Here is a 13,048-nt window from a genome sequence, read left to right on the forward strand (position 1 = left end):
GCCTTGCCCCCTTGCGCTCCAGGGATTTAAAACATTTTCTTCAGTTGGTTAGAAAACAGAATTTTGAAGCTAATGGTGGAAACAGTTCCCAATTTGGGCATAGCTGGTTATATTGGTACATACACTATGCTTTATTATCAGAACAAATGTTTGCTTTCTATTTTGTAGCTTCGGGCTCAGCCCCTGTATCTTTAAGATTTTTTTTCACATCTAACTACTTTGTTTTAACCTGCACAAGTGGAAGCTTATCTAGGGTATACAAATGGGAAGGGACATGATTTTCCTCTTGGGTGATGGTGAAGTGGCTTTCTTCCAAGTTTGAGTTTTGGTCTAATGATTATTTTTCTTTCCTCGGGAAACTGTCTCAGTTTCATCCCGAATTGTGCTACGAAGAGAACTGGAAGGTTTCTTAGGTCGTGGCAGTTCTCTGAGAAAGTGCTTTTGACTTCCGGCAACATGTACATTAGCTTGGCTGTGGGTTATGTTAAAAAAAAAAAATCTCTTAAGCACAGCAAAAGTTTTGTTCTGTGCGGAAACTAAAGAGCCCAGATTGTGAAGCAAGAGGTATACTTGCTCTTTGCTTTTTTGATGTAGGAAAACTTTAACCTGCATGTCTTAGGACCCTACCTTTCTACTACGTTGATTCATAGCTTCCGAGAAGTTATTTTGTCAAGTGCGGTTTTAAACTGATTGTCGTGGCCTCAAAGTTGAACCGCATGCTTATGCAAACAAACAAAACCAAAACACTCCCACAGATTTCTGGGTTGGATTCTTTTACCTGGTTCAACATCGAGAGAGTAGCTATCTATTTCCAGATCAAGCTGCTGTGCTGCCGCAGAACGAAAATCCTCCAAGACCCCTCGCACAGCCTTGGTGAGGTTATACGGCACGGATTTAGCAAACTTCATCTTGCTATTCACAATCACACTTCCATTTCTGAAGTTAAGTATTTCAAGTTGCTTAAAACCCGTAAGATTGGATCGTAGATATGGAACCAGCTGCAAAAATAAAAGATGGTTTACTCTTAACGGTGTTCTAAGTGTTCAGCTGTTGCTAATTCCATTTATGCTCACATTTCATTATCTGGGGCATAAATTTCAGTTCCTTTTTTATGTTGGTGTTTGGATTGAACATGAGACCAGAACACCACTATTTAATGATCTATTTGCAGTGATTATGTCCCATATTTCCACTTTCCTGGGTATTGAGATGGATGGGCAGTGATTTTCTTCATGATGAATTGTGAGAACAGAGGATTGAAAAAAAAATCCAGGTCAATGCTATCAGCCAAGCAGGGATGCCAGGTTCAGTTATTAAAAAAAAAAAAAATCCAAGTAAATAAAAATGTGTTCCAAACTGAGCCCAGGAGCAGACTGACCTATGCCTGGTAAATAGGACATCCATTTGGAAGCAACCAATTTGAAATGACCTATTGAAATAAACAACAGCTGAAACATCACCTCGTCTGTCTGTGCAGGATGCTTCATATCAACACAAATGTGGTGAAGTGGAAAGAGCAGAGAACTTGGCTGTCAGGAGACTAGGTGTCAGTCCTGTGACTGTTGCTAGCCAGCGGTGTGACCCCATCAAGCCACTTAACTACTGCTGTACCTCAGTGCTCTCACCTGAATTGTGAGGGAGAAGAAAAGTTGCTCCCTAAGGACCTTTCCCAAGTTATAATTTAATAATCTCAAAATGATGCCCCAGAGAATTGTGCTTCACGTTCCCACACCTGTCTCTTATAAGCCACAGCCATCCTTTTTTTTTTTTTTTTTGGCTGCGCTGCATGGCATGTGGGATCTCAGTTCCCCGACCAGGGAACCTGTGCCCCCTGAAGTGAAAGCACGGAGTCTTAACCACTGGACCACCAGGGAGGTCCCCACGACCATCCTTGAGATCACTTTTCAGAAATGTCTGAAACTCAGCGATGTCTGCTTTGTTTCTGGCCTTGAAAGTGAGCCCTCTCCTTCATGAACCAACACCCACGAACCCAGAGAGGGCACAGATGCAAACTACAATCTCCCAGGCTTGGCCCAGACCTGCTTTTCCTTTGCCCCTGTCCCCACCCCACCAGAATTTTGACTCTGACCCAGACCCACATGTTGGTACCCCTTCCAGTAACCGCCCCCCTGCACAAGGTCATTGTGAAAATAAAATGAAATTTTATACAAAGTGTGGAACCGCTCTCTCCTGTTTTCTCCCACCTACTTTGACTAGGCTCATTCTCTATGTCCTAACATTGCTTTGGCCTCTGGTGGGAATTACCTGTCCTCAGCTAGTGTGCAGACAACTAGCTGCTCCCTTCTCCCAAATCATTCTCCTCTTCTTCACGGGAAAGAGGCTGCCCAGCTAGAGACCACATTTCCCAGCCTCCCTTGCAGCAAGCTGTGGCCACGTGACCAGTTCCCACCAATGGAATATGAGTGTAAGAGATGCGAGCGACTTTGGCATCACTTGCTTAGGAAATTGGTTGCCCTGGGCTTCCTCTCTTTCCCCTTCTCACAGTGGAAACAGGGATGTACTGGTGACCCAGCTTTGGCTGCGTGAGTGAGGAAACACCCTTGGGGTTGGCAAAGTTATAAGATGAAGGGATTGTGAGTCCCTGGATGACGTCATAGAGCAGAGCCGTCCCACCCACCCAGTGAAAGAGAAATACACTTGTACTCTATTTAAGTTACAGTATTCTTGATCTCTTCATTATGGCAGCCCAGCAGGTACCCTAGTTAATACACCTGGGTTCGGTGCCCTGGGACTCTGTTCCTTGAGATTTTCCCAATCTCTACTCACCTCATTTGGGGGAGGGGGAATAGCACAAAGTCTTACTTTAAAGTTCACCTGAAGCATTGGTGTTTATGTGGTTTTAATTTGCATAATGATTTAACTTATATGAAGCTTACAAATATTTTTCCTCTTATTTTCAGAAATTCTGTAATCTTTGTGCTATGCATTGTGTACTTGAATTCCACTAGCCGTGACTGTGTAGAGGTTCATAGTTCAGCAGTTTTCATTGTGTATGTATTTCTACAAGAGTACATGTGAGTTTGGGGGGTGTTTCATAAATCAGGGTTATATGCCACCATGATTGTCTTCTCACTTTCTTTGTTAGGGCTTGGGATGCTAAGCCATTTAGTCAGTTTTTTTTTTTTTAGTTTTATGAGACTTTAAGGGGAACTAAAAAAAAAAAGAATTCTTACACTTGAACTCTCGGCCTCATTTGTGCTGGACTTTTCTAGCCTTGAACCCTTTAGTCAGATGGCTGGAAAACAACATGTGGCATTATAACTTAGGAAAAGTCTGCTCATATTGTTTATAAATTCCAAGTTCAGTCCGTGAGTGGCTATGTATTACTCCTGGGAAAACTAAATCGGGAGGAACTATAATGAAAAGGTCTTAAAAATAAGTTTGTTCCCAGGAAGCTGGGCGGCAGTGGCCCATTGGATCTGAATCCATCTCAACGCTCTAGCTGAATGCTGTCGGCAACAGCTATCTCAGAGGCTTGTCTCTTCCACCTTGCATTGCTCAAGACAGCCAGGGATTATATTATAAAATAACGGCAAAAAAAAGAAGAAAGGAGACACACAGATAGCCGTACGCGGTGTCCACTCACCAGCTGTGTGAATCGCTGCTCCAGAGCTTGGTACTCCAGCGAGCTCTTGTTGAACAAGTCAGTGGAGAAGGGCATGTTGGCCACACGCAGACTGAAGAACACCACCAGCTCTCGGCCCCTGGCGGCAACGGTCATGGCGCTGGTGGTGATGGACTGCAAAGCTGGGCCAGGAGTGATGTTCTCCAAGAAATGATCCAGGGTGGAAGCATACCCACTGAATCCCAGTACCTCAGAGGATGCGGGAGTGCTGGCGAGATCCGTTCCGTCTAAGTCTCCGACTGTATCTTGACTGCTGATACTCAACCTGCTGTCTTCTGAAGATGCAGGTGAATGTGAAATTTCCTGAGCCAATTGGCTGATGGCAGAATAATCATCAGTGGGGATGGTTAGCCGTGGGATTAGTACTGTCTGGTCAAGGGACATTATGTCTGTGGCACTTTGATCAGTCTGAGAAAAGATGCTCGATGCAGTAAAAAAAGGTAGAGTTTCTGATAGGGAGGTAGAGGCCACAGCAGGTGGAGACCAAGAACTGTCCATGGAGGAAGCTCCTGAGACCAATTCATTATGTCCAAGCATCCCCGCAAAGAATAGAAAGCAAAAAAGAAAATCCAAAGTTAAAATTAATTTTGGAAAAATAGCATTTGACTATCTTAATGTCATATTTTATTTTATTTATTTTAAAATTTATTTGATTTTATTCCAGTTTTATTGAGATATAATTGACATACCTCACTGCATAAATTTAAGATGTACAGCATGTTTTGACTTACTTATGTAGTGAAATAATTACCATATTTAGTATCATATTTTAAAAAACAAATTGGTGGTAATTCCCTGGCGGTCCAGTGGTTAGGACCCCGTGCTTTCACTGCTGAGGGCACAGGTTCAATCCCTGGTCAGGGAACTGAGATCCTGCAAGCCACATGGCGCGGCCAGAAAACAAAAAAGACAAATTGGTACAGAAAGGGCAGGCAGCCCTGTGTCCACACCTAGGGAGACAGAGGGTGGGTCTCTATAACCATTTTATTCAGGCCCAATACTTCTGGATATGCGAGACTAAAAGAGCACCAATTGCCTAGAATTACAGGAATTACTTACTGCCCAGTGAGACACAGGACATCTAGGGGCCAGGTGGTAAAAAAGGACTAGGTCAGCAGGTGGTGGCACACCACAGATGGCTTTGGGGTAGACTTGGATCCCACATCCCCATCTGGACCTCCCAGACAATTAGCTGTGCTCTTTTGGCCCGGAGTTTTATTCACCTTCCAATCATGCAAACCTGAATTTTATGTAATTGGATTTTTTGGGGGATCTCAGTTATCACATTTTGGTAGTTTCATCAATTAAAATTTAAATTATGCTTTTCCAAAATTGGATAATCTGACTGAATAACTTGCCTATTTGCAAAATGATATGGAGAGCGTGAAGATGTGGGTTACACATATAATTTGAACTTTGTATTGGCCATACAACTAAATATTTGGTAATATTTAAAGGTTTTTTTCATTCCTACATGATTATACCTTGATACTACCACCACTTTGCATTGCTTTCTTGAGTAAGTACATATTGAACTACTGAAGTCCATTCCCTTTTTGGTGCAACATTAAAATCAATAAGTATTTATGAACTAAGAAAGTGTTTATATGAAGCTTTCAGATAAAGATATTGGTGGGTTATTAAAATATTCCAATAAACCTAAATCTATAGCCACTGACAGATAATATTTAAGGCATTAGGTAGATCAAAACAGGGAGCTTTCTGTGAATACTTTGGTGGCATTTTGGCAAATATTTGGGAAAGCTGTGTTAAAGTCCAAATGCTAAGCATGATGAATGGACTGTCTAGATGCAGATATAATCTTTGGACTCTCAGTCAGCTAATTTACTAGAGTGCAATCACCCAAACTGAAAATCCAAGTGATAAACAGCTCTGAAAGGTAGAATCATATTACTTTTATTAGTTTCTTAAAATAAAACTTGTCTGTGGAGAATCTAACCAGATTTCAGAGAAGCATCCCCTTTTCTTCCACCTGGGGAGGATGCCTGGGTATGTCTACCCATAATTCACTCAACTATCAGAAATGATGTTTTGTAACATCCAAGATCTTTCTAGATATACACTCGTAGTTTATTCAAATCTCTATTGCCATGGACTGAATGTTTGCATTCTCCCAAAATTTATATGTTGAAATCCTCATCTCCAATGTGACAGTATTTGGAGGTAGGGTCTTTGGGAGGTAATTAGGTCAGGAGGGTGGAGCCCTCATGAATGGGATTAGTGCCTTTATAAATAAAGAGAGACATAAGAGAGATGATCTCTCTCTCTCTCTGCCATGTGAGGATACAGAAAGAAGGCATCTGTGTGCTAACCGGAAAAAAGGCCCTCACCAGGAACTGAATCAGCCTGCAATTTGACCTTGGACTTCCCAGCCTTCAGAACTGTGAGGAAGAAATTTCTGTCATTTAAGCCACCCAGTCTATGATGTTCTGTTATAGCAGCCCATCCTTGGAAAGATCTGGGATAAGTAAATTGACGGCTTCAAGTACTATCAGTGGTTTGATTTGACTTTGTGCTAGGGGGAAATGCATTTGAATCTGAGCTCCTCTGCGCTCTTCCAGATGGTCAGGGTCAGGGAGGAAGCACAATGACAGGTGTCTTCTTTCTGCTCCAGGCCAGCATCTCATTACTCATACCTTTCTCAGTACAGAGATTTTAGTCAGATTAAAACAGTCTGTTGCACTATGTCATCAACCAGCAAACAAGAATTTCTAACTCTTAACCTTTGTGGCATCTTTTTAAAAAATTTTTTTTATTTTTTGGCTGTGTCGGGTCTTAGTTGTGGCACGCGGGATCTCTCCGTGAGGCTCACGAGCTCAGTAGTTGTGGTGCGTGGGCTTAGTTGCCCCGCAGCATGTGGGGGGCACTTAGTTCCCCGACCAGGGATCGAACCTGCGTCAGCTGCATTGGAAGGCAGATTCTTTACCACTGGACCACCAGGGAAGTCCCTGTGGCATCTTAACATTAATCATTCACATTCACAATAAACCCAACCAAGTTATTTCACTGATAGAACCGTTGGCTATTTAAATGTACATTGTTAGATAAAATACAGGATTCCCACTGGAACACACTTATACTAAAACATTATTTGTTGTTTATCTGAAATTCAAGTTTAACTGGTTATCTTGTATTTTTCTTTGCTGAATCTAGCAGCCCTATTTAAGTGTGATTTTAACGGACTCCTCACAGTCTCTCAGCTTGATATTGAAACTAGTAAGGCTATAGTCAATTCTTTTGAAACAAAATATCATCCAGACATTACCACCACTTATAAATGTATTTAAAATAATTATTCATCAGACTCTTATGCAAAAGACATGCCAGCAACAAAGGCCATCCTAACCCTAAGTTTTTACACTGCAATGGAGAAGGCAAGCACGAAAAGCCAAGGCCATTTATTTCATCACGAGGTACGCAAAACAGACTCAAAATAACTTGACTTCTTAGCTGTCATGTTAGAGCATGTGTAGAGTTCTCATGAGGGCATGAGGTATGTTTATATGTATGTGTGCTGGCGGGGGGGGGGGCGGTGTGGGGGTGCTGGTAGAAGCCCAGCTGCTGGGTGTAAAGGAAAAGCCTACTTTGGTCACTTTCTGGGCAGGAGATCTTCCTGCAAACAAAGGCCACAGATGAAATGCTCCAAACCAAAGTGGATGAACTCAGGTCCAGCTGAAGTCCAAAGTGAGATAAGCCGGTAACAGGTGAGGATGGGCTTAGTGGGGGCAGCCGGAAGCCCCACTAGTAGCCAGAGGAAGGCACAGAGACGTGTGAGGCAAGTGCAGATGAAAGATCATTCTAAATACTGCTGGAAAGGGTCACACATCTACATGTACCCACTAATCATAAACATCCGGAGGTCACCTGGTTTATGTTTAAAAATCTAAAAACAAAGATTCCACAGTCTCCTTTAGATCTTCAAGTGACATGACCAGCAAGTTCTTAATTCTCTATCAAAAAAATCCATTCTTATTTATCACAACAAAAAAGTCATCTTCCTTTTTGGCATATTATAGAGATAGAACATATGTGTTTACTATTCATTCATTCAGCAAATAGATATTGATGGCCTACTATGTGCCAGACACTGTTCCAGGTGCAGGGGTACATCAGTGAACAAAACAGATAAAAGTTTCTGGCCCCAAGAAGGTTACTATCTAGTGGAGGAAGACAGAAAATAAACAAAATAAACAAAGGGAAATATATTCTATACCAGGTGGTGATAAGAGCTCATGAAGTAATATGAAGCAGGAAAGAAGGTGGGAATGCTGGGTTTGCAATTTTATACAGTGGTCATTGAGAATGCAATATTTGAGCAAGACCTGAAGGAGGTGAGAGAGTTTAGCAATGCAGCAAATGCAAATGAGAAAGCCAGAGAAAGAAGGGTGTCTGTATTGCTCCAGGAACAGCTAGCTGTGAGGGCAGCATAGCCAGAATAAAGTTCTATACTATCAGTTGAGTGTGAGGGTGACTAAAGATATTTTTAAACACGTAAAGTCTCAAAAAATTCCTCCCAGGCACCCTTTCTTAGGATGTGTTTACCTAAAATGATAGGGTAAACCAAGAAATAGGAAGACATGGGGTACTGAAGAAAAGTTAGGGAAATCCCCAGGAAGAAGGCGAAGGGGTCTCTCAGAGAGATGGGTACTCGAGGTGTAAAAGGAAACTAAGTACATGTGATGCTTATATCACCAAGCCCTCTGCCATTGTACCTTTTTTTTTTTTTTTAACTTGAGAAAACTACTAATGGATGTGCTCCATAAAACAAGAGAGTGAACTCAGAGGGGCCTGAGATCTAGGGATCAGGGAATCCAACTCAGGAGAAAGGCCAAGGAAATTTTAAGGATGACAGAAAATGGAAATCCCAGGTGACAGCTGTCCAAAAGGCCTGGAGAGTAGTAGTGCAGGAGAAAGAGAAGGTCTTTGAAAATTGGAAGTGATAAGTTACCTGATGTGGAAAATAATACTGGAAATTTCAATGCAAAATTTGAAAAGAATTGGCAATAAGTACAAAGAACATTAAGCAAATAAAAAAATCAAAGAAAATATTAATTCCAGGAAAACAGAAAGTAAACATATTCAGAGAAAATAGTTCAGCTGTAAATACATAATGGAAACACCGAATATTGATTCAATAATAGTTATTACCATATTGATAGGGAAAGGTGTTGTAAGAAACTTAAATCCTTATTTACAATAATAGGAAGTCAGTAAATAATGTATAAAACAGATGAGTCAAAAGATGTATATTATTTAAAAATATGGCAAGAATAAATGCCAGAAGAAATAGCTGAGTTAAAAGGGAGTACTTTTAAGTGGGACTGCACAGTGGGGAAGTGTGAGATAGCAAAATGCTGTATTTGTCAGAACACTTCAATGATTTGGCTTTAGAAATATTAAACGTTTTATTTTGAGACAACTGAATATTCAAATGCAGTTCTAAGAATAGTAGAGACGGGCATCAGTGAAAATGGCAGAAGAAGAAACTCCAAAAGTCAAGTTGTCCTTCACATTTGAAAGTTACAGGTAGTAAGTAGCTGGGATACAATAAGAAATATGTATTTGCCTGGGCCTCCAGTTCCTGACACAGAGCTCCTAAATTTCTGAACCTTGAGCGGCAGCTGGAAAAGTATGCAGTCAAACCCGTTCCAGGGAGAAATTGGGAGCTGTGTGTGTTTGCCGGCTCCCTCTGTGCTGAACCCCAGGGGATGGCCACAGGAAGTGCTTGGTACCCATTTAAAATTGCCTCTTTTGTTTTCTGTGGTTCTGGGGAACTGTGAATGCTGAACTCCATTGGCTGCCAGAGCTGGGTGATTTGGGACCCAGTCCCTTTGATGGCAGCCATAAAAGTTGGGAAGCCCCAATTTTTAGCTGGTTGATCAGAAGTACAAGTGACAGCTGGGATTTTGGTATCTACAGTAGGGGGCAGTCTTGTGGATCTGAGCTCTTTATCTGTGGGCTCTGCATCAACTCCAGGTGTTTAGTGTCATAATTGAGCTGTAGGACACCCAGTTGATGTCTGGAGAGTCGAGAATAGGTTGATGTAGGAAAACCCCCTACACATTCGATATTAGAAGTGCTGTGAATAGAGAAGTAGCTCTTCTTTTAGCAGCCAAACCCTCAGGAGCTTTGATACCCTTCCTGAAGCAATTATCTGATGATACAGTCCAGCCAACTAAAAGATACATCAAAACAGAGGACTCAGGAATACAGAAGCTATGATAGAAGGTTTGAGATTGAGCCTTAAATCCAGTTAAATATGGAAATCTGTCCAGGAAGCCATGGGAGTTGTGGCTGCAGAATCAATTTTAAATTGATAAACCTTGACAATGTAATATACTCGTTTAATTATCAAAACTTGGGATGTGGGGGAGTGAAGACGGCTGGACTATGTTCTGGAGTGTTCTGATAATCTTACCTTTTATGACAGTACATCAAAAATGCTGCCTAATGTTGGTACATACAGTGTAAATGATAATGACTCCAAATTAATATTTTAGGTAATCTTTTTTCTTAGGCTTTAGGGATGTTTTAAGAATGAGTATCTCATAAAGTAAGGAAGAGGGAGACCTTCAAGATGGCGGAGGAGTAAGACGTGAAGATCATCTCTCTCCCCACAAATACATCAAAAATACATCTACATGTGGAACAACTCCTACAGAACACCTACTGAACGCTGGCAGAAGACCTCAGGCTTCCCAAAAGGCAAGAAACTCCCCATGTACCTGGGTAGGGCAAAAGAAAAAAGAAAAAATGGAGACAAAAGAATAGGGACGGGACCTGCACCTCTGGGAAGGAGCTGTGAAGGAGGAAAAGTTTCCACACACTAGGAAGACCCTTCACTGGCAGGGATGGGGGCTGGGCAGGAGGGAAGCTTTGGAGCCACAGAGGAGAGTGCAGCAACAGGGGTGCGGAGGGCAAAGCAGAGAGATTCCTGCACAGAGGATCGGTGCCAACCAGCACTCACCAACCTCAAGAGAGAGGCTTCTCTGCTCACCTGCCAGGGCGGGTGGGGGCTGGGAGCTGAGGCTCAGGCTTCGGAGGTCAGACCCCAGGGAGAGGACTGGGGTTGGCTGCGTGAAGGTCAGATGCCAGTGAGAGGACTGGGGTTGGCTGTGTGAAGACAGCTAGTGTGCCACTGGCTAGCTAGCTAGCTGGGAGGGAGTCTGGGAAAAAGTCTGGACCTGTCGGAGAGGCAAGAGACCATTGTTTTGTGGTGTGTGAGGAGAGGGGATTCCTGCTCTGTGTGCCCACAGAAGGCAGAGCAGCACCTAAGCGAGCTCCAGAGACGGGCATGAGCTGCGGCTATCAGCTGGGACCCCAGAGATGGGCATGAACTGCTAACGCTGTTGCTGCTGCCACCAAGAATCCTGTGTGCAAGCACAGGTCACTACCCACACCCCCCAGGAGCCTGTAAGCCCGCCACTGACAGGGTCCCATGATCCAGGGACAACTTCCCCGGGAGAACACACGATGCACCTCAGGCTGTTGCAATGTCAGACGGGCCTGTGTCACCGCAGGCTTGCCCTGCATTCCAGTTATGACTACCGTACCCCTCCCTTTCCCTGGCCTGAGTGAGCAAGACTCCGATCAGCTATTGCTTTAACCCCCTCCTGTCTGGGTGGGGAACAGACACCTGAAAGCAGCCTACACACAGAGGCAGGGCCAAATCCAAAGCTGAACCCCAGGAACTGTGCGAACAAAGAAGAGAAGGGAAAATTTCTCTGTGCAGCTATGGGAGCAGCAGATTAAATCCCCACAATCAACTTGATAAACCCTGCATCTGTGGGATACCTGAATAGACAACAAATGTTCCCAAAATTGAGGCAGTGGACTTTAGGAGCAACTGTAGACTTGGGCTTTGCTTTCTGTGTCTGATTTGTTTTTGGTTTTATGTTTATCTTAGTTTAGTTTTTAGTGCTTGTTATCATTGGGGGATTTGTTTATTGGTTTGGTTGCTCTCTTTTTAAAAATTTTTTTCTTATTTATTTATTTTTGTAATTTTATTATTATTTTTTTCTTTTTTCCCTTTTTGTGAGTGTGTATGTGTATGTTTCTTTGTGCGATTTTGTCTGTTTAGTATTGCTTTTACCATTTGGTTTGGCATTCTATCTGTCCTTCATTTTTTTTTTTCCTCCATTTTTTCCTTTTCTTCTGAGCTGTGTGGTTGGAAGGGTCTTGGTGATCCGGCTGGGTGTTGGGCCTGAGCCTCCAAGGTGGAAGAACCAAGTCCAGGATATTGGACCACCAGAGACCTTCCGGCCCCATGTAATATCGATCAGCGAGAGCTCTCCCAGAGATCTCCATCTCAACACTAAGACCCAGCTCCACCCAACAGTCAGCAAGCTCCAGTGCCAGATGCCCCATGCCAAACAACTAGCAAGACAGGAACACAACCCCACCCATTAGCAGAGAGGCTGACTAAAGTCATACTAAGTTCACAGACACCCCAAAACACACCACCGGACATGACCCTGCCCATCAGAAAGACAAGATCCAGCCCCACCCACTAGAACACAGGCACCAGTCCCCTCCACTAGGAAGCCTACACAAGCCACTGAACCAACCTCACCCACTGGGGGCAGACACCAAAAATAATGGGACCTACGAACTTCCAGCCTGCGAAAAGGAGAGCCCAAACACAGTAGGTTAAACAAAATAAGAAGACAGAGAAATATGCAGCAGATGAAGGAGCAAGGTAAAAACCTACCAGACCAAACAAACAGGAAATAGGCAGTCTACCTGAAAAAGAATTCAGAGTAATGATAGTAAAGATGATACAAAGTTTCAGAAATAGAATGGAGAAAATATAAGAAATGTTTAACAAGAACCTAGAAGAACTAAAGAGCAAACAAACAATGATGAACAACACAATAAATGAAATTAAAAAGTCTCTAGAAGGAATCAATAGCAGAATAACTGAGTCAGAAGAAAGGATAAATGACCTGGAAGATAAAATAGTAGAAATAACTACCACAGAGCAGAATAAAGAAAAAAGAATGAAAAGAATTGAGGACAGTCTCAGAGACCTCTGGGACAATACTAAACTCACCAACATTCAAATTATAGGGGTCCCAGAAGAAGAAGAGAAAAGGAAAGGGTCTGAAAAATATTTGAAGTGATTATAGTCAAAAGCTTCCCTAACATGGGAAAGGAAACAGTCAATCAAGTCCAGGAAGTGCAGAGAGTCCCATACAGGACAAATCCAAGGAGAAACATGCCAAGACACATATTAATCAAACTATCAAAAATTAAATATAAAGAAAAAATGTTAAAAGCAGCAAGGGAAAAACAACAAATAACATACAAGGGAATCGCCATAAGGTTAACAGCTGATCTTTCAGCAGAAACTCTGCAAGCCAGAAGGGAGTGGAGGACATA

At 42.6% G+C, this 13,048-nt stretch overlaps 1 protein-coding gene across 2 annotated transcripts in view; it reads right to left on the minus strand.

Moving 5' to 3' along the window:
- Window positions 1-13,048, minus strand: part of IMPG1 (interphotoreceptor matrix proteoglycan 1) — a 126,355-nt gene that overhangs the window by 35,624 nt on the left and 77,683 nt on the right. For both annotated transcript variants that reach the window (XM_061207431.1, XM_061207430.1), the window contains 2 exons: window positions 3,608-4,136; window positions 779-998 (listed from right to left, as the gene is read on the minus strand). In XM_061207431.1, coding sequence (XP_061063414.1) covers window positions 779-998; window positions 3,608-4,136 — 749 coding nt within the window. The remainder of the gene's footprint in view (window positions 1-778; window positions 999-3,607; window positions 4,137-13,048) is intronic.

Source organism: Eubalaena glacialis, chromosome 12 (assembly GCF_028564815.1).
Source record: "Eubalaena glacialis isolate mEubGla1 chromosome 12, mEubGla1.1.hap2.+ XY, whole genome shotgun sequence".
Lineage (NCBI taxonomy): Eukaryota > Metazoa > Chordata > Mammalia > Artiodactyla > Balaenidae > Eubalaena > Eubalaena glacialis.